Source organism: Stenella coeruleoalba, assembly GCF_951394435.1.
Source record: "Stenella coeruleoalba genome assembly, chromosome: 16".
In the NCBI taxonomy this organism is placed as follows: domain Eukaryota; kingdom Metazoa; phylum Chordata; class Mammalia; order Artiodactyla; family Delphinidae; genus Stenella; species Stenella coeruleoalba.
The window spans coordinates 41265479-41288331 of NC_137162.1; the positions used below are offsets into that span (position 1 = coordinate 41265479).

The following is a 22853-nucleotide window of genomic DNA, read 5'->3' on the forward strand; positions in this document are numbered from 1 at the left end:
AATGGGCATCATCAGAAAATCTACACACAACAAATGGTGGAGAGGGTGTGGAGAAAAGGGAACCCTCCTGTACTGTGGGTGGGAAGGTAAACTGATACAGCCACTATGGAGAACAGTATGGAGGTTCCTTAAAAAACTAAAAGTAAAAATACCATATAACCCAGCAATCCCACTACTGAGCATATACCCAGAGAAAACCATAATTCAAAAAGACACATGCACCCCAATGTTCACTGCAGCACCATTTACAATAGCTAGGTCATGGAAGCAACCTAAATGCCCATTGACAGACGAATGGATAAGGAAGATGTGGCACATATATACAATGGAATATTACTCAGCCATAAAAAGGAACAAAATTGGGTTATTTGTAGAAATGTGGATGGACCTAGAGACTGTCATACAGAGTGAAGTAAGTCAGAAAGAGAAAAACAAATATCGTATATTAATGCATATATGTGGAATCTAGAAAAATGGTACAGATGAACTGGTTTACACGGCAGAAATAGAGACACAAATGTAGAGAACAAATGTATGGACACCAAGGGGGAAAGCAGCGGGTGGGGGGTGCGATGAACTGGGAGATTGGGATTGACATATATACACTAATATGTAAAAAATAGATAACTTGTAAGAGCCTGCTGTATAGCACAGGGAACTCCACTTCGCTGTACAGTAGAAACTAACACAACATTGTAAAACAACTATATTAAAAAATTTGTTTTTTTAATTTTAAAAATATTCATGTAGATAAGTATCTTTAAGATAAGAGTAAGGATTATTATTAGAGAGAGTGATAAGTAGCTCTAGTCATCTTTACTAAAACCTGAAGAGTAATTACACTTAAATTGAATTAAGCTTAAATTGAATATATATGTGTGCATATGTATTGATATATACATACAGAGAGAATATATATATGAAAGAACTCATTAAGTTGAAAGTTGTCAAACAGTTGAATACATGAATATTTTAAAACGGGTGAAAGATTGATTCCCATTTACATGCTTAAAGTAGAAAATGTATTTTTATGTGCTTTTTCTCTCCCCTTAATATCCTCCTTTTTCCTCTGTTACCCGTCTCCTGCCTCCCAGAATGTGCCTAATTCCTTGGAGGAGGAAAATAGAGACAAGTAAAAGGAACAAGGGCTTAGTCTTTCGTTCTTCAGAAGCTTTTGTGTGCTGTAGATTAAATACTAGTACTCTCTATTTAAAGAAACTCTGTGAATGGGAAGGGCTCTAAAGGTCCATGATTTTTATTCCTTGAATAGTTAAAGATATTTATCAAGTTTCCAATACCATGGACCATATTTCTTAAAAAAATGATTTGTTTTACTTATATAAAAAATCACCTTATTATGAAATATTAAAAAAAAATTTTAAATGAACAAACCAAACAAGAACAAACACATAGATACAGAGAAGAGAGTCATGATTACCAAAGGAAAAAGGGGATAGAGAAAGGGCAAAATTGGTAAAGGGGGTCAATAGTATGGTGATGGATGGTAACTAAACTTTAGGTGGTGAGCACACTGTAGTGTATACAGAAGTCAAAATATAACATTGTACACATGAAATATATAATGTTATAAACCAAAAAAGAAAAGATTATAAACTACTAATACAGTCGACATTATATGGGTAACTGATGGAGCTGGAATGGTAACTATGGATCAGAAGTAGTAATGTATCAGTGTTCATTTCCTGATTTCTGATGGCTGTACTGTTATGTGGGAGAATATCCTTATGTGTTGGAAATACACACTAAAGTATTTGGGGGTAAGAAGGACTCTTTTCAGTAACACTCTCAAATGGTTTGGAGAAAAAGCTTGTATTATTCTTATAATGTTTCTGTAAGTTTGAAACTATTTATACATTAAAATAAAATAAACCTTTCCTTGTTAAAAAAAATCACCTTATTATATCTAGAAATTATAAAGAAAACAGATATAAAATGTTAAGAAAATATTCCTAACTATATATGGAATCTCTCTGTTATGCTTCATCATGGAGACCATCTGTGCATTTAGATCTACCAGAATGGCTCTGAGAAGAACAGATGTTCAAAAATACATATATTAGGGCTTCCCTGGTGGTGCAGTGGTTGAGAGTCCACCAGCCGATGCAGGTGACACAAGTTCGTGCCCTGGTCTGGGAAGATCCCACATGCCGCGGAGCATGTGCTCCGCAACAGGAGAGGCCACAACAGTGAGAGGCCTGCGTACCTCAAAACAAAACAAAACAAAAATACATATATTAAATGGAGACAGATGATATAGTCACAATGAAATGTGAAAGAATAGCACAGAACTAAAAATGTGATCAGGAAAGTGAAAGCTCAAATTGAATAGATTCAGAGACATTTCACCATTGTGAGAAAAAGCTGAAGTTCTCAATAGTGTTCCACTAATTACTGCCTGTTTACAAATTTATTTTTGCATTTCATTTTGAAGACCCCCTTGGTTTTAAAAAAAAGTTATAGAAATATAACTATTTCTAAAAAGCATATTTCCAAGGCAGAGTTGACTTGTAAGATGGCCAGAACCTATACTAAGTACTTTAAAAGCATTATCTCTTATAATCCTCAATACAACATTTTAACATTATTTTTTGTTATTATATTTATTTTACAGTTAAGGAATCCAAGGCTGAGAGCTTCTGCCTGATGTCATACTTCTAATATTTGGTAGATAAGGACTGCAACACAGATTATCTGGCTTCAAAGTGTTAATTCTCAAGCACTATGAAATATATTATTTCAAAATTTTTGCAATTTGCTATTAAGAAACTTTTGACAAGAAAAGAAAATGAAAGAGGAAGTAAATATAATTTGGCACATAACAGAACCAAGATATATAGTAATCTGAAATGATACAATTTGGATGATGTATTACATCAAAGATAATTTATGTTTGGCCCTAAGGAAAAATACTTTTGATATATTTTACAGAAAGACAAATAAATCCAATTTAGCTTGTGCCTGTGTTTCAGAAAACGTGGATTAAATAATTACTGCTATTGAAAACCGGTTGGTTCTCAGCAAGTAAATTATTTCATGAATCCCCAAATTCACCATTTCAGCATCCTAACCTCTTCATTAGTAATCAAAACTTCACTGCTAGTGTATGGCATAATGTCTGAAAAAGCACTCAGTAAATGCTCAAGGGGCAAAGAGAAGAAGGAAGAAAATATATCCAACCACAGTAATTTGCATTTTCATCAATGGTTTTCAACAAATCAATGTTTCATAAATCACTAATAAAAATGTTAGGTGAAGGTTTGATGAGGAACAGGATATTTACAAAGCCTTAAAGTCGTTTTCCACAAAATAGTTTTAATTACTTATTAAGTACACAAAAATGAATAAATATAGTAGAAAAACCTGGCAAACACTGTCTTTCCAACATGATAAAAGCTATCATTACCAGAAATGGGACACACTGATATTGTGAGTCTCTTTTATTACATACTATGAAGAACATGCTATCACTTTTGTGGTATTTCTGAACAAAATCTATAATCATGAGGAAATACCAGGTAATTCTAAATTGAGAAATATTCTATAAACTGTCCCACTCCTGGAAATTATTAAGGTCATTAAAGTCAAGGAACTATTAAGGAACTAAGATTGAGACTAGAAAGACATGGCAACTAAATGCAATGTGTGACCTTAGGTTGAATCTCTGACCTATAAAGGACTTTATTGGAAAAAAAATCAGCAAAATTTGGCATCTGTAGATTACATACTAATATTGCATTAATGTAATTTCCTGATTTTGATGGTTATATTGCAGTTATATAGATGAGTATCTGTGTTTTTAGGAAATACACAATGAAATGTTAAGAATTTAAGGGGTTTCATATGTGCAACTTACTCTTCATTGGTATAGAAAAATAGTTGGGACTTCCCTGGTGGCGCAGTGGTTAAGAATTCTCCTGCTAATGCAGGGGACACTGGTTCGATCCCACATGCTGTGGAGCAAATAAGCCCGTGCGCCACAACTACTGAGCCTGTGCTCTAGAGCCTGCGAGCCACAACTACTGAAGCCCATGTGCCTAGAGCCTGTGCTCCACAACAAAAGAAGCCACCGCAATCAGAAGCACGCCCACTGCAGCAAAGAGTAGCCCCCACTCGCCACAACTAGAGAAAGCCTGCATGCAGCAATGAAGACCCAATGCAGCCATAAATAAATTTACTTTAAAAAATAGTTATATATCTATATATGATATATATTTGACTGTACTGTCACATACAAATAAGCAATATACTGTATGACATTTATATATACGTGTATATGCATGTATGTGTATACACACACATCTCTATCTGTTCATTTATCTATTAGAAAGAAAGATTATTTGACCAGTACTCTTCAAAACTGTCATCAAAAACAAAGAAAGTGAAAACAGATACAGTCCAGAGAAGACTAAAGAGACACGATGACTGATAGTACTATGGTATCATAGATGGGGTCCTGGGACAAGAAAAAAGACTAGTAAAACTAAGGAAATCTAAATAAAATATGGATTTGAGTTAACAGCAATGTTTCACTGTTGGTTCAGTAGTTGTTAAAATATGTAGCATACTAATGAAAGATATTAAGAATTGGGGAATTTGGAACTCTATAACTTCTATTAAAATGTTATTTAGGTCTAATTATTTCTGATGTTTACATAAATGGTAGAAAATGTGAACATAAACAGACCATTTCCATAATCATTTTCATTATAATAAAGTCTAAGACTTAAACGTATCATTTACTATAAAAATATTTTTAAGGATAATAAAATTTTATTTATATTACGTTTAGTTCTTATAAATACATAACATACACTTGAGGCAACTGTTAGCCAAAAAATAAGGGAGACAGAAAGAGAGAGAGAGGGAGGGAGAGAAGGAGAGAAAGAACAAAAGAGAGAACAAAATAGAGCAAGAGAGAGGTTCTCATCTTTTCCTATGGTTTAATTTGGCTGAAGTTCAGCTTTGGGTTCCTGCTGATGGGTCTGATCATTAAAATGTTTTTAATCATTCACTTAAACCCTAGGGAAAAAAATCAAAACATTTCAGAGCCCCTTTTTTAAAAAAATTAACTAGCATATTAACTTTATTAACAGGTATTGTTGAAAGACATGATCATGCCGCATCAGGAGAAAGAGATATAACAATATCTGAAGTAAAATAAAAATTCTAATTAAACCAGCATATGATACCAGCTACCATGAAATACCCTCTAGGGTATGCCCACTAATCTACATGTAGTTGGGCAAGATGTTCATCTTGATATACTCGTCATTGGGTTACTTTTTATAATTCTTCATGAACTTAAAATCATTCAATAAAAAGTAATATATATATTCCAAACGCTGTGTTCCTTTCTCTTAAAACTCTACCTAGCACATGATCATTTACTAAATTGTGAATCGAGATGATAATTTAGACCAAAGAAGCAAGTGTAAATCTTTTCAAATTAGTAATAATACTCTTCAGATTAATGGTGTTATTTACTCCTTACTCTTCCTTTATGTATCTGAGCTCCATCATTCTCTTGCCTGATGCACTTGTACAATATGGTGATCAAGCACTCGGTTTTGGAGTGAGACTGCCTCAGTTTCTCACTTAGATCTGCCACTTAGTAGCCATGAGATCTTGGGCAAATTAATAAATGCTTTTCTGTCTCAGTACTTTTTCATCTTATTGTGTAAAATGAAAACAATACACACAAATAATTTGAGTCTGTGTGTAGGTACAAGTAAGTTTTAAATAAGATTTAGCATTCATAAATGATAACTGTTAGAATTAATCAGTCAATACTGTTGTAATCTGTCCTGATTCCATTCAACATCAGGAGATATGATGCTACTAAATTGGCAAAAGATCTATGCAGAAATCTGTGAACTAATTTTAGATAACAAATTTAAAATTAATCTGGTGTCGTTAGTTCCTAATGACCATGTGAAAAAATCAAAGAAGAAAAATAAATACTAAAATTATTCAAAATCTAAAGTTTACAGGGCTTCCCTGGTGGCGCAGTGGTTGAGCATCTGCCTGCCAATGCAGGGGACAAGGGTTCGTGCCCCAGTCCGGGAAGATCCCACATGCCACGGAGCGGCTGGGCCCGTGAGCCATGGCCGCTGAGCCTGAGCGTCCGAAGCCTGTACTCCACAACGGGAGAGGCCACAACAGTTAGAGGCCCGTGTACCGCAAGAAAAACCCTAAAGTTTACAGACTTTTAAGATGTTAACCAGGACATAATCTGTGATATACTTGTAACATCAACAGTTATGAAACGACTGTTCCTGAAACCTAACGTTGTTTCAACTGTTAACCTTTACCTTACTAAATTGTAAATGGCATTTTAAATTTAGATTTATGAAGCATCCTTTTAAGTTTCCTATTATTAAGAACTTAGAGAACTTGATCGAACACAATTTATTAAATTGACTGTGATTATTTTGGTACCCCTTGCATCTGAGCTTCATAAAACTGTGCATGTAGAAAAATCTTGTTGAGATAAAAAAACATTTCGACTAAGGGGAGTCATTTTAATGTTACTTAATAAATATGACTACTTTTTCTGGGACACGAAAAGTATGGTAAAGATTCTTAAGCAGCGTATAGTCATATCCAAATAAGTACATAATTTGCCCCTAAAGTTATGAAAAAAGGGCTCTAATTCACATAAATACGTAACGTCCCCCTAGAGCTACGTAAACAGTACTATAATTCAAATAGCTCATATTTACCAGGTTAAAAGAAAAAGAAAAACTGGGTTTCTTTTTTTGTCATCACTGTTGTGTCACCCTATATAATTTATCACAATCACCTGGAAAGATTTTACTCCTTTCTAAAATACTTCCCATGTATAAGCTTCTCAAATTTAACTCAAAACAAACTCTTACTTTCTAAATCATTCTTATCTCAGGAAAAATCAAAGTGAACATATATGTTAAATAATACTTTCCTGTTGCATGATTGTTCCATTTCTGCTTCATTGAGAAGTCTATTAATACAACTCCTACAATGTGTCAGGTACTGTTCTACTCAAATAACAAAACAAAGTGCTAGCTCTAATAGTGATTCAATTCTAACAGGGTAGATATAAAATAAACAAATATATATATATACACACACACACACACATATATACACACATACATATATATGTATATATATCCATATGTAATATCAGGTTTAAATAAGTGATCAACTAATTTCAGATTTTTAAAATTAGTTATAAAATATACAGGTGAGGTGCTATACACTAAAATCTGTGGACTTATTTTTCTTTCCTATTCTAAGATTTATTACATGTATTCATTAAACTCTATAAGGTAGGTTTCTAATATTTTCATTCCCAGTTTTTACATGAGGAAACATGTTTCTCTGAAACACACAGAAATTTTAATTTTTTTAAAGATAAATGCAATTTAAAAAATGGTAAGCCAGCTCTATCATAGTTGGACACTTGAGTTGTCTCCAGTTTTTGATTATTATGGAAATATCATCAACAAATCTCCTTATACATGCTTTCTGGTGGACATATGTACCACTAGAGCAGACCTGCTGAGTCACAGGGTATCTACTTGTTTACCTTTCTTTTCTTTTCTTTTAACATCTTTATTGGAGTATAATTGCTTTACAATGTTGTGTTAGTTTCTGCTGTAAAACAAAGTGAATCAGCTATACGTACACATATAATCACCATATCCACTCCCTCTTGCAGCTCCCTCCCACCCACCCTATCCCACTGCTCCAGTGGCCACAAAGCACCGAGCTGATCTCCCTGTGCTATGCGGATGTTTCCCACTAGCTATCTATTTTACATTTGCTAGTGTATATATGTCAATGCTACTCTCCCACTTCGTCCCAGCTTACTCTTCTCCTTCCCCGAGTCCTCAAGTCCATTCTCTATGTCTGCATCTTTATTCCTGTCCTGCCCCTAGGTTCATCAGAACCATTTTTTTTTTAGATTGCATATATACGTGTTAGCATACGGTATTTGTTTTTCTCTTTCTGACTTACTTCACTCTGTATGACAGACTCTAGGTCCATCCATTTCACTACAAATAATTTTACAAATAATTTTACAATTATTTGAATTTTACAAATAATTCAATTTCATTTCTTTTTATAGCTGAGGAATATTCCATTGTATATATGTACCTCATCTTTTTTATCCATTCATCTGTCATTGGACACTTAGGTTGCTTCCATGTCTTGGCTATTGTAAATAGTGCTGCAATGAACATTGTGGTCCATGTCTCTCTTTTTTTTCTTTTTTTTTTTTGTGGTACAGGGGGCTCTCACTGTTCTGGCCTCTCCTGTTGCGGAGCACAGGCTCCGGACGTGCAGGCTCAGCGGCCATGGCTCACGGGCCCAGCCTCTCCGCGGCATGTGGATCTTCCCAGACTGGGGCACTAACCCATGTCCCCTGCATCGGCAGGCGCACGGACTCTCAACCACTGCGCCACCAGGGAAGCCCCATGTCCCTCTTTGAATTATGGTTTTCTCAGGGTATATGCCCAGTAGTGGGACTGCTGGGTCAAATGGTAGTTCTATTTTTAGTTTTTTAAGGAACCTCCATACTGTTCTCCATAGCGGCTGTATCGATTTACATTCCCACTAACAGTGCAAGAGGGTTCCCTTTTGTAGTATAGTCTGAAGTCAGGGAGCCTGATTCCTCCAGCTGCTTTTCTTTCTCAGGATTGCTTTGGTTATTCAGGGTCTTTTGTGTTTCCATATAAATTGTGAATTTTTTTGTTCTAGTTCTGTGAAAAATGCTATCGGTAGTTTGATAGGGATTGCCGTGAATCTGTAGATTGCTTTGGGTAGTATGGTCATTTTCACAATGTTGATTCTTCCAATCCAAGAACATGGTATATCTCTCCATCTGTTTGTGTCGTCCTTGATTTCTCTCGTCAGTGTCTTATAGTTTTCTGCATACAGGTCTTTTGTCTTCTTAGGTAGGTTTATACCTAGATAATTTATTCATTTTGTTGCAATGGTAAATGGGAGTGTATCCTCAATTTCTCTTTCAGATTTTTCATCATCAGTGTATAGGAATGCAAGAGATTTCTGTGCATTTATTTTGTATCCTGCTACATTACCAAATTCATTGATTAGTTCTAGTAGTTTTCTGGCAGCATCTTTAGTATTCTCTATGTATAATATCATGTCATCTGCAAACAGTGACAGTTTTACTTCTTTTCCGATTAGGATTCCTTTTATTTCTTTTTCTTCCTTCTGCTAACTTTGGGGGTTTTTTGTTCTTCTTTCTCTAACTGCTTTAGGTATAAGGTTAGGTTGTTGATTTGAGATTTTTCTTGTTTCTTGAGGTAGGACTGTATTGCTATAAACTTCCCTCTTAGAACTGCTTTTGCTGCAACCCATAGGTTTTGGGTTGTTGTGTTTTCATTGTCATTTGTTTCTAGGTATTTTTTGATTTCCTCTTTGATTTCTTCAGTGATGTCTTGGTTATTTAGTACTGTATTGTTTAGCCTCCATATGTTTGCATTTTTTACAGTTTTTTTTTCTGTAACTGATATCTAGCCTCATAGCGTTGTGGTCAGAAACATACTTGATACACCTTCAATATTCTTAAATTACCAAGGCTTGATTTGTAACCTAAGATATGATCTATCCTGGAAAATGTTCCATGAGCACTTGGGAAAAATGTGTATTCTGTTGTTTTGGGATGGACTGTCCTATAAATGTCAATTAAGTCCATCTTGTTTAATGTGTCATTTAAAGCTTGTGTTTCCTTATTTATTTTCATTTTGGATGATCTGTCCATTGGTGAAAGTGGGGTGTTAAATTCCCACACTATTATTGTGTTACTGTCGATTTTCTCTTTTATAGCTGTTAGCAGGTGCCTTATGTATTGAGGTGCTCCTATGTTGGGTGCATATATATTTATAATTGTTATATCTTCTTCTTGGATTGATCCCTTGATCATTATGTAGTGTCCTTCCTTGTCTCTTGTAACTTTATTTTAAATTCTATTTTATCTGATATGAGCATTGCTACTCCAGCTTTCTTTTGATTTCCATTGGCATGGAATATCTTTTTCCATCCCCTCAGTTCCAGTCTGTATGTGTCCCTAGGTCTGAAGTAGGTCTCTTGTAGACAGCATATATATGGGTCTTGTTTTTGTATCAATTCAGCAAGCCTGTGTCTTTTGGTTGGAGCAGTTAATCCATTCACGTTTAAGGTAATTATCGATATGTATGTTCCTATGACCATTTTCTTAATTGTTTTGGGTTTGTTTTTGTAGCTCATTTTCTTCTCTTGTGTTTCACATTTAGAGAAGTTCCTTTAGCATTTCTTGTAAAGCTGGTTTGGTGGTGCTCAATTCTCTTAGCTTTTGCTTGTCTGTAAAGCTTTTAATTTCTTTATCAAATCTGAATGAGGGGCTTCCCTGGTGGCGCAGTGGTTGAGAGTCCGCCTGCCAATGCAGGGGACACGGTTTCGTACCCCAGTCCAGGAAGATCCCACATGCCACGGAATGGCTGGGCCCGTGAGCTATGGCCGCTGAGCCTGTGCATCCGGAGCCTGTGCTCCACAATGGGAGACGCCACAACAGTGAGAGGCCCGCGTACTGCTAAAAAGAAACAAAAAAACAAAAAATCTGAATGAGATCCTTGCTGGTTAGAGTAATCTTGGTTGTAGGTTCTTCCCTTTCATCACTTTAAATATATCATGCCACTCCCTTCTGGCTTGTAGAGTTTCTGCTGAGAAATCAGCTGTTAACCTTATGGGAGTTCCCTTGTATGTTATTTGTCGTTTTTCCCTTGCTGCTTTTAATAATTTTTCTCTGACTTTAATTTTTGCCAATTTGATTACTGTGTGTCTCGGCGTGTTTCTCTTTGGGTTAATCCTGTATGGGACTCTCTGTGCTTCCTGGACTTGGGTGGCTATTTCCTGTCCCATGTTAGGGAAGTTTTCAACTATAATCTCTTCAAATATTTTCTCAGGTCCTTTCTCTCCTTCTTTTCCTTCTGGGACCCCTATAATGAGAATGTTGTGGCATTTAATGTTATCCCAGATATCTCTTACGCTATCTTTGTTTCTTTTCATTTTTTTTCTTTATTTTGTTCTGCAGCAGTGAATTCCACCATTCTTTCTTCCAGGTCACTTATCCATTCTGCCTCAGTTATTCTGCTATTGATTCCTTCTAGTGTATTTTTCATTTCAATTATTGTATTGTTCATCTCTGTTGTTTGTTTTTGTTTTTGCGGTACGCGGGCCTCTCACTGTTGTGGCCTCTCCCGTTGCGGAGCACAGGCTCCGGATGCGCAGGCTCAGCGGCCATGGCTCACGGGCCCAGCCGCTCCGCGGCATGTGGGATCATCCCGGGCCAGGGCATGAACCTGTGTCCCCTGCATTTGCAGGTGGACTCTCAACCACTGCGCCACCAGGGAAGCCCTATCTTTGTTGTTTGTTCTTTAATTCTTCTAGATCTTTGTTAAACATTTCTTGCATCTTCTCGATCTTTGCCTCCATTCTTTTCCCGAGGTCCTGGATCATCTTCACTATCATTATTCTGAATTCTTTTTCTGGAAGCTTGCCTATCTCCACTTCATTTAGTTGTTCTTCTGGGGTTTTATCTTGTTCCTTCATTTGGTACATAGCCCTCTGCCTTTTCACCTTGTCCCTCTTTCTGTGAATGTGGTGTTTGTTCCACAGGCTGCAGGATTGTAATTCTTCTTGCTTCTGCTATCTGCCCTCTGGTGGATGAGGCTATCTAAGAGGCTTGTGCAGGTTTCCTGATGGGAGGGACTGGTGGTGGGCAGAGATGGCTGTTTCTCTGGTGGGCAGAGCTCAGTAAAACTTTAATCCACTTGTCTACTGATGCGGGGGGCTGGGTTCCCTCCCTGTTGGTTGTTTGGCCTGAGGTGACCCAACATTGGAGCCTACCCGGTCTCTTTGGTGGGGCTAATGGCGGGCTCTGGGAGGGCTCATGTCAAGGAGTACTTCCCAGAACTTCTGCTGCCAGTGTCCTTTTCCTCACGGTGAGGCACCGCCACCCCCTGCCTCTGCAGGAGACCCTCCAACACTAGCAGGTAGGTCTGGTTCAGTCTCCTTTGGGGTCACTGCTCCTTCCCCTGGGTCCCACTGCACACACTACTTTGTGTGTGCCCTCAAATAGTAGAGTCTCTGTTTCCCCCAGTGTTGTCAATGTCCTGCAATCAAATCCCGCTAGCCTTCAAAGTCTGATTCTCTAGGAATTCCTCCTCCTGTTGCCAGATCCCCAGGTTGGGAAGCCTGACGTGGATCTCAGAACCTTCACTCCAGTGGGTGGACTTCTGTGGTATAAGTGTTCTCCAGTTTGTGAGTCACCCACCCAGCAGTTATGGGATTTGATTTTACTGTGATTGCGCCCCTCTTACCATCCCATTTTTGCTTCTCCTTTGTCTTTGGATGTGGGGTATCTTTTTTGGTGAGTTCCAGTGTCTTCCTGTCGATGATTTTTCAGCAATTAGTTGTGACTTTGTTATTCTCGAAAGAGGGAGTGATAGCACATCCTTCTACTCCACCATCTTGAACCAATCCTTGACATTATTTTTTAATCTAGTCTGAAAACTTTGTTTTTCAATTTGAGTATTTTCCCCTTTACTTTTAATGTAATTTTTGTACAAGATGAATACTTTTATTTTGAACACTCTTAGTAAGTGTTCATATTTTTCCTACCTATTCTATGTTCTGTTTTGTTTGTTCCCTTTCTTTATTTTGTTTGATTAATATGTATATTATTCATTATTTCATTCATGTTCTAGGCAACAAAAACATTAGACTGTATTTGTTGGTTATCTCCTGGTTTATAATTAGTGTTCTTATGTTTTAAGTATATATCTGTTCTTATGTTTTAAGTATATATCTTTACATGATATATAAAGATATACATACATATCATGTAAAGTTATATACTTAAAACAAGATATATATATATATATCTTTTGCATCAATACCCCCTCATTCTCATACTACTTTGATTTTTATTGATACCTACTATCTGTCATATTCTGCAAAATCAAAAACAAACAAACAAAGCAAAACACCTCACTTCGGCAATCTTAATTTACTCACTGTGGTTCACAAATCTTTATGTCTATTCGACATGGACTATTCGAGATCTAAAGACATTCCTTGCTGGGTTGCAACAACTGATATTCTCCTCAGATTGCAAATCTTCCCAAAAGTGTTCTTCTCTAATATATTCTCTCAGTAGGATCCTGCTATATTTTAAGCCAGAACCTCAAAGGTAATCTAAACAATATATAGTGTCTACACTTTTCTCCTTTACCCTCTGCAATTAACAGGTCATCTTTTCTCATTAATTTATCCACCTAATAGCCTTCCTACACCCTCTTTTTCCATTTTTATTCAGTTCAAGATTTTTACCTTGCATCTCTTTTCAGCTCACCTCTTCAAAAAATTCTCCATCCAGCTGTGGGAATGATATCATAAATTGGCAAATCTGAATGCACTTATATTCTAAGCCATTTACTGGTCCCTTATTGCCTAAAGCTCCTCTTTATAACTGATGGTGCCTTTCAGGATATGACCCCAACTTGTTCTTCAGTTTCTTCTCCTTCCATTCAATCCTTTCTTTTTTTTTTTTTTGCGGTACGCGGGCCCCTCACTGTTGTGGCCTCTCCCGTTGCGCAGCACAGGCTCCGGACGCACAGGCTCAGTGACCATGGCTGATGGGCGCAGCCGCTCCACGGTATGTGGGATCTTCCCGGACCGGGACACGAACCCGTGTCCCCTGCATCGGCAGGCAGACTCTCAACCACTGCGCCACCAGGGAAGCCCTAATCCTTTCTTAATTTAAGCTTGTTATACAGAACTCCTTATATTTAAGTCAGTAGCAATCCATGAAAATAAGGTCTAAGTTAAACAAAACTTAAGTGATAGTAGAAACAGTTCACCACATAAATTCAAAACACCATCAGGAGACAACAGTGCTGAAAACAGACATGAAGTATATATTTTTGATTAGGCCAAAATAGAAACATTACCATAATACAGTGGCATGAAATTTTATTTAAGACACCTTTTTTATTTATAGAATATTATTCAATTGCCATTTTTATACATCAAAAATAGTTGAACATTGGCAATTTCCTTGAGTCCAACCTTATAATTACATCTGAACTCTATTTCCCCAAGTTTCCAGGAACAAAGAAATAGAGTTCAGAATTTATATATATACCCTTGACGTTTGAATGGTACAGGTCCACTTACATGCAAATTTTTTCAACAGTAAATACTACATTACTACACAATATATGGTTCCTTCTCCTCCCTTCCTTCCTTTCTTTCTCTCTTTCTTTCTGACTGTAAACCATGTACCTGTCAAGAGAAATGCAAGGAAACATTCTTTCAGAAAGTGCCAACAAATTATCTCCAATAAATCACATCATGTCACAGCAGCAAAGTACATTTAGTGTGATATTCAAGGTGACCAAAAGAACAAATTAATATTGACTAAAAAAACTGCCCATCTGTAATGAGATCATTAAAGACCAGGACAAATATAACCTCTATATTATCCTGAGATTAATTCTTCACAGGCGCAAGAAAACACTACGTCTGCCTTGACTTGTCCTTGTTTACTTTTTATTATGTCAAAAGGAATTTTTTGAAATGGGATGCATGTGTTATCAAAGACATCACTGCCAGAAAATATTTATCTTCCAAAAATTACTTAAGAATAATCAGCAGCAATTAGACTTTGCAATTTGTTCTTCGAACCAACAAGACTAATTACTTAATGATACAATTATCCAAAACTAATTGAGAGTCTCCAATTACCCAGAGAGAAAAAAAATACTTGCAATGCTTTATGTCTCACAAACAAAGAATTTTAAACCTTGGTAGCCAATTCATGTGCTGCTCCAGGTCTTGGTTTTCTCACAGTTAATAAGGAGAGTGACTAATCAGGACTTTAATTTTAGAAGCTTCTTTTATAAATCTGTGATGATGACTTTGTACCTATCTTTTGCATTCTGATGAAGTGTAAAATATTTTGACACCAACAATCTCTTAAACTCTGAATGATTTTTTTTTTTTTGGAAAAGCATTTAGATCTTTCTAGTCTTAACTGCATTAACTGCATGCCTTATACTAAAAGAAGAAATAGCATGGAAAATATCTTGCAATCTTGCACAGAGTAAAATGTATTTTACTTAATTTTATTTTACAGGCAGCACTGTAGTTGCATTGTGTATATATATATACACACTACACACACACACAGACATAGTATATATACACACACACATACATATATACATACACATATATACATATGGGTATATATAAAATTGCAATGTATTTTCCCAGTGGAGAGATATAGATATAAAGATAAACCCATTCAAGCCAATTAAACTAAGAACTACTCAGATAAATGAAGGATGAGAAAAATAGCTAAATTTCATTTTTTCTTATAATTATGTTTTGATGTTTAAATAAACTTTGGACTCTTTACAAGAAAATAGATATGAGAGAGTATGAGCAAAATCAATGGAGGAAAATATCATCAATTACACACATTCTACATAATCAAACCATAGAATATATGACCACAGTAACAGTGGGATAGGATTGCCTCGGTTGTCTTTAGGAAATGCATTGAGAGAAAATCATAATTAGGCAGCTTTGTAAAGAAATCTTGCCTCTACAAATAATGTTTAAGATAAAATGTTTAATGTTTATATAAATTGTATCACTCTAACATTTATCCAGATGACATAGGGGTTTAGAGTTTGGAGAAACTGAAGATTGATCAATGTGTATAGCTGGGGATGAGTATAGAAATAAGAAATGGAAATAGATCATGTGTTAAATTTTAAAAGATGAATAAAACTTGGAGACTTGCAAGGTAGGGAAGATTCCATTCTAAGTAAACTGAACAGTGTGAGCAAAGCCAAAGAAATGAATATATTTGTAAGACATGAGGAAGTTAATCTGAACAGAATGAGGCAGTATCAGAGAGCAATTGAAGTTAAGAATACATTGACAAAAGGTCAGATTATGGAAGGGTTTGAAAATCAGCCAGTGGAGATAGATGACATTTTTCCTGATAATAATGAGAAATTACACAATTTTTGAATAGGAGAGTGACACAATTAAAATAGTATTTGAAAAGGTTAGTTTTTAGCAAGGTGCTGAAAAAAATTGGAGGGGGAGTGGAAGTAGTCAAATTACATAGGATACTTTGAATTCAAATTGAACATTATACATTTCTTTATGAAAAATGAACTAAAGACATGCATCCAACAACAGTTAAACATGGTACAGGAATGAATTTTAAAATTAGATATGTTGCCTAAGATAACTCATCTATTAGTTTATACTCAAAGCTAGCACTCAAACAAAAAAAGCAAAATCTCATTCAAAAAGTATGCTTTAGATGCTAAAATAATTAATCATGTAACATGATTAATTACATTAATTAGCATTTGTCTGTTTTAGCAGAAGCCTATTAAGTAAAAGTTAGCTCAAAAAGGTCGAGCATTAACTAACAAGTAATTTCGCCTGTTAAACTTTAAAAAGCTTTTATTTCTTTTATTTATTATTTTGTTTTTAGTAATACAATCTAGAAAGTCTCAGATTACAGGAAACATAATTTCTTCAATTTTTAGTGAATAGAAGAATGTTGAGGTAAATAAGATACATTTTAAATAATTTCAAAAAGCATGTAGAATTTATAGGCCCAATGCTGTGTTTAATACCCAAATTATACTGACTTCCTCCTATAAAGTAGGTACATATTTTAAAATAAAAAAAAAAGACATGGAGGTAAAGATGATTTGCTAAAGTTTAGGCTATTAAAAATATAGTTCATTTTTTGTGTCTAAAGTACACATAATAGATGATATTAGAGATACTTCAGAAATATTTTATAATTTTTTATAATATTTTATATTTTTTCTACAAAAAATTAATAGAGTAAGCACTATTTTTAAAAAATAACATAAAAAGTGTTCTTGGCCCATGGATTTTGGTTCAAAGGGAAAACAAAACAAAGTAAAACAAGAAACAACAAAAAAGCATGTTCTAATAAAAGCAATAATACTACTTTAAAAATATTTTTAAATAGTTTGATAAGGATTTTCTTATAAGAGTTTAGCTTTGATTTATATTAAAATATTTTTAATATGCCAGAACTTGATTTTAAAATTGAGAAAATAACTTTAAATTAATAAAATCTCAAATACATATTTTCTTCTAGTATTGAATTACTGCTACCACCTCAGAGATACAAAACAAAAATCTGTCTCATTTTACAATGAGAATAAATAGCACCCATTGAGCCTCAGTAAGCGTGTATGTATTTAGATTCAGGCATTAAGTTGTTGAAGATGATTAAAAAATGCCAACATTTTGGCCATTATTATAAATAAAGCAATTTTTTTCCTGTAGTAAAGTGAATTCCTGAAATTGTATCAGAAGTCACTCAGACCTTATTTCTTCTAAAGCACTATTTTTTAAAATGTTTTCTTGATATTTTTAAACAGTTAAGATTGTTACTATAGAGGAATAATTTCAAAATATTTAAAATATACAGTCAATTACATATATCAATAAAAAGGAAGCAGAGAGTAGTGGATAGAAACTGACCTCATTCACTGTGGCGTAGTAGCTTTCATGCTTGAATGTGGGTGAGTTGTCATTTCTGTCTCTCACCACGATTCGAACTTCATGGTAGATAACAGTACCCACTTTTTTGTTGATGCACTGAACCTGTACCACGATGGAGTGTATGTTCATTGGAGGCTGCAACACAGAAATTGCATCTTTTTAAAAAAATAATTGAAACTGAAGCATCTCATTACTGTCAAAGTATTTGTTTAATAAAATTTTCTATGTTTATTCACTTTTAAATGATAGTAATCTATAAAAATTGATCCATTTTGCCTTATTTTAAGGAAAAGTGAAGACAATCATGATTATTTCATTGCTTAATTTTCAAAATATAGGGTCTGAGGTAGTATTATGTTCATAATTAGAAAACTGGTGACGAACACAATCACAAAATTAATGTCTGATATTTGATGGGATGCCACAAATTTTGTCCTTCCAAAAGTCAAAGAAGCAATGACATAAACTTCTAATTTATAAAAACAATGTATTAATGATAATATACATAGGATAGAGAGACTGTATAACATGGTATATCATTTGTTTAAATCTATATTTTTGCTAAAATATTAAACATTCATATCTGATAAAAACTAAAATATAGATAACCAAAAGAAGAGAATCCATTCACAACCCAATCAAACTTCCTAATTCTATACAGTTAGATGTTTATTTTGCTAATCTTTCCCTCTTTCCAAATATACATCTGTTTTATACACACATACACACACACACACACACACACACACACGTGAATATCATCCCATGTTTGCAAATACAGATTTTCTATAGCACTTTGATGTATACTACTATGAAGCTATATTTTGTATTCCATCATAAGTCTATAGCATAGTTGGTCTAAGTAAAAACTTATAATGAGATGTTTATTATTGTCAATTTTTGTCATTACAAGCAAAATGTTTATATCTTGGTAAACATACTGTACATAAATATGTGCTAACTTTAATTATTTTTTATGATAAATTCTTGTAAGGGGAGAATTGTCATCAAGGGGGCATTTATTACTCAGGTGCTACGATGAAGGGCTTGCAGAAGTGGGATACACACATCTCTGACTCTAGAGTTAAAGTGTTTAACACCACAGAATATTTCTTTGTGATTTTTAAAATATTTTTGAGTTTATAAAATTTTCTTTACATATAATTCTATCAGTATGATCTATTCTGACCACCCTGTTTAGAATGCCATGCCTCCAGTCTGCTCTGTCCTTTCAACTTTCCCCCTATTTATTTACTGTTTTTACTACATTTCTCATGCATCACATGGCATATTACACATTTTATATATTTGTTTGAGTTTGTCTCCCTTTACTATACTGGAAGCTTCATAAAGCCTGGGGTGTTATTTTGGTCATAACTAAATCTCTCTACCCAGTAACTAGCACTGTGTCTAGAACAGATGACTGAGTACTACCCGAGTTGTACTGCTGTGCTTCTAGCCTTAGTTCCATAACCTACTAATTGTATGATCTAGATGCAAACTCTCTCTGTGCTTAGTTTATTCACTTCTAAAAATGGGGATAATACTAAACACTGACATGACATAATCATCATAAGTATTATATGAGCTTACCATGTGCTAGGCACATATTAACACATAACAGATGTAAATTATTTTTTACTTATAAAAAGCTAAATATCCAAAAAAGTAAAAAAACATGAATCTAAAAAAAACTACTGACAATCTTGAATTATAAAACAAATTATTAAATATTTGGATTAAAACCAATTTAAAGATATAGCAATGATTACTGGAACTTAGGGTAGGTTCATTAAAAATGTCACATTTCTAATGAGTAGAATGTTGTAGAAACTATACCTAACCTGAAGAAAACATTGTTTAATATCAAGATATTTTTATGGCCAATAAAGAGAAATGCAATCAAATTGTATTGTACCTGGCTGAATAATTGTATCTAGAAAGAATAACTTGAAGCATCATTATCATATGGAGGAAGGTCTCTAGTGAAGTACCATACAGATCTGAGTTCTAATGTCTGCCCCAATTCACTTTTAATCACTGACATATATAAATGTATTAAAGCCATGTGTGTAAAATCTGTGAATGCTACAAAGTTCAGAAGGATATATACTACATTTAATGATAAAAGACAAGGTTCAAAATAATTTTATCAGAATAATAAGTATCAAAAATCTACACTTCTACAATAATAAATTTAAATAATCTTATTTGTATTAGAAAAAAAGTTAATTGCCCAAATATAGTAATAAGTGGCTACAAACATTAATATGAAAATATAATTGTAAACTTTTGAGTTTTAAAAAATTTTGAGTTGGCATGTAAAGATGAGTTTACATGCCAACACTGTAAATGGACTACTAGAATAATAATACAAACTACTTCATATGCATTAATAATAGATGAAGAGATAGGTGGATTACAATAAGCACCATTTTATGGCCAAATTGGAAGTGAAGTCTAATCATCCTGAGAATGTGTGATAAAATTTGAGATGTTTAAACTAAAAATCACAAGATTCATCAGACATCTGAATGGTTGTTATGAAAAGATAAATTAGTTTATTCATTGTAGTCTCAGAGTATAGAAATAAGAACAATAAATAAAAAGTATTACAAAGCATATGTTTTCAATATAAGTCGAGATTTTCTATTAATCCAAAGTGGGTCAGAATAGAATGGACTATCCAAAAAATTAAGCCCCATCACTGAAAATCTGCAAGCTTGAGACTAAAATATAACTTAAAAAGACTAGGTCTTAGAAATATTCTGGAAAGAATTTAAATTATATGACCTCCATTTTTTACTACCAGTTTTAAAGTCTTTGCTTTAATAGGCTTTTTAAGTACTGCATATTTCAATTGTAAAGTAAAAAACAATAAATACTTCTACTATTAGCCCTTGGCACACCTCTCAGAAGACGATCAGGTGACAATTTATGTTCTTCTAAAGTTATTTATCTTATAAATATTGTGAGAGAGACCTATAAAACCATTCCATATCAACTTCTAATTCTATAATAAGTGTTAGCATGGGACAGAAAGGTCACAACCTTTGTAAGTAGAGGATCAGATGTAGTGTGCTGCGACTCAGCGCCACTTACTCGCACTAAGTGCCCATAGATTAGATATAACCAGGTCACCTGGAACTCTTGTCACTGTCAACTTTAGTCCCCTATGCAACTGTTGGTAGCATGGATAGAACTTAGCTTGCAATAAATTCCAACCATAATGGATCATGATGAAGGCAAGAATTCCCTGTGGCTAATATACAGCATTCACTGTAATCTCACGTTGGAATAGAATCTATTCTGCTCTGTAACAAGGTCATAAATATACCAAAGACAGTTCCACCAAGTCTATTAGTGAGAGTTTAGGGAATCTAAAATGCTTAGGAATGTGTTAGGGAAGTTTTGGTTTATTTTTAATAACTGGGTGGCAAAAATAAGTCATGGCAATTCTTTCTCTGATTCTCTTAAATTGCTTCATTCATGAAACAAATCAGAAAAAAAAATGCTGTGTATAAACTGTTTGGGGGTAATTATTAGGGTGATTACCATTCATATATACCTAGACATGCAAACTATTGTCCAAATTTAAAAACAATTGTTCAGCATAGTACTCTGAATGTATATTTGCATATCTGTATATTAGTACACATGTGTGAATACATTTTGACATACATAGATAAAGTTCAGGAATGATATGTACCAACAGTTGATGAAAGTTATCTTTGAAAAGTAAGGCCAAGAGTAAAAAGTAGGTGAAGAATTTTTTTCCAATAAATATGTATGAATTTTTTAATTTGAAAAACATTTATTACATTTTTCAATCACTTAAGTTGCAACATGCAAAGTGAAGCTTTTATAAATAATTTATTGATGCGAACAGTGTAGATTATAGCATACATATTCAGTCTAAGGAGAACTGAGTTTTTTCTAGAAGATACATTATTTGGATTGCTTAATAAGTAAATGTTTAGCAAACCTGAATAAGAACTGATTTTATTTTTCATAAAGCAAAGGCAAATGTTATTCACTCCTCACAGGAATGGGAGTTTTTTATCATGATTTTTCTTCCTATATAAATACTATTTTTACAAAATAAAAAGTCTTCATTACTTTAAAAATAAACTGGAGGACAGTGAAAAGAAATAAGACCCAGTATGTTGTAGAAATACTTTTTAAACAATGAAACAAAAGTTAACATAAATGGCTGGCCAGAGTTATAAGTGTACTTCATAAATTAAGCTTTCAAAATAAATGGTATATTTAAAGAAGTTGCCTAAAGAAGAAAGTACGGATTTGAAAATATTGTTAGGTATATGTAATATTTAGAAATGTGTAGGTTTTTCACAATCAGTTATTAAGGACACTAAGTTTATTTAATTGTACTTATTTTATGCAAAGTTCAACATGGTTTGGGATTAATATGACACAGTCCTTTTACATTAAGCAAATCCTGTAAAACTGATATGAGATGAATATAGATAACTACAATGTGAGTCAAAAAAGAGTTCTGAAGGAATTCCCTGGCAGTCCAGTGGTTAGGACTTGGTGCCTTCACTGCTGGGGCCTGAATTCAATCCCTGGTTGGAGAACTAAGATCCTACAAACTGCATGGCACACCCAAAAAAAAAAAAAAAAAAAAAAGAGTTTTGAAGGCTTAGGAGTTTGGAGTAAGAAATTATGTACCAGTGTTACTATTAGGAAATATTTTATGTAGAGAGTAGAAATTTAAGACATGTTTTGGTAGTAGATAACATTTAACTGATGGTAATGGATAAAGGTAATTTCAAAGTATAGGTTCAAAAGAGTATCAGGGTAGGCATGATAAGAAAAAGTTAGATTATGTTGAGGGAACAGCAATTAGTTCAGTTTTCCTAGATTAGAGAATATATGTTTCTAAATAAAAGGAAAAGAGATAGGCTGCAGGTTGAATCTAGGAAACCTCAAGGGACAGTTTGCACTGAGAATTCATCTACCAATAAGGTCATAACTGTGCTTTGAGACACTAAAACTGGAGAAGGTTGAATCGTGAAATATAGTAAGGAGAACTATTAGGAGATTTTTCCAAAGTCAAGTGAGAACTAAGAGGGGCTGTCCTGGAGTTATGCTGATGGATGCAAATGCAAGACATACTGTGGAGATAAAAGTACAAAACTTAGTAGTTAAATGGATATTGGCCTGGAAATAGAAGTCAAAGC

General features: G+C 34.2%; 1 protein-coding gene across 5 annotated transcripts in view; it reads right to left on the reverse strand.

Annotated features, from left to right (window-relative positions):
• The window catches only part of PCDH15 (protocadherin related 15), a 1372333-nt gene that overhangs the window by 434561 nt on the left and 914919 nt on the right, over window positions 1-22853 (reverse strand). For all 5 annotated transcript variants that reach the window (XM_079899577.1, XM_079899579.1, XM_079899582.1 and 2 more), the window contains one exon: window positions 17629-17784. In XM_079899577.1, coding sequence (XP_079755703.1) covers window positions 17629-17784 — 156 coding nt within the window. The remainder of the gene's footprint in view (window positions 1-17628; window positions 17785-22853) is intronic.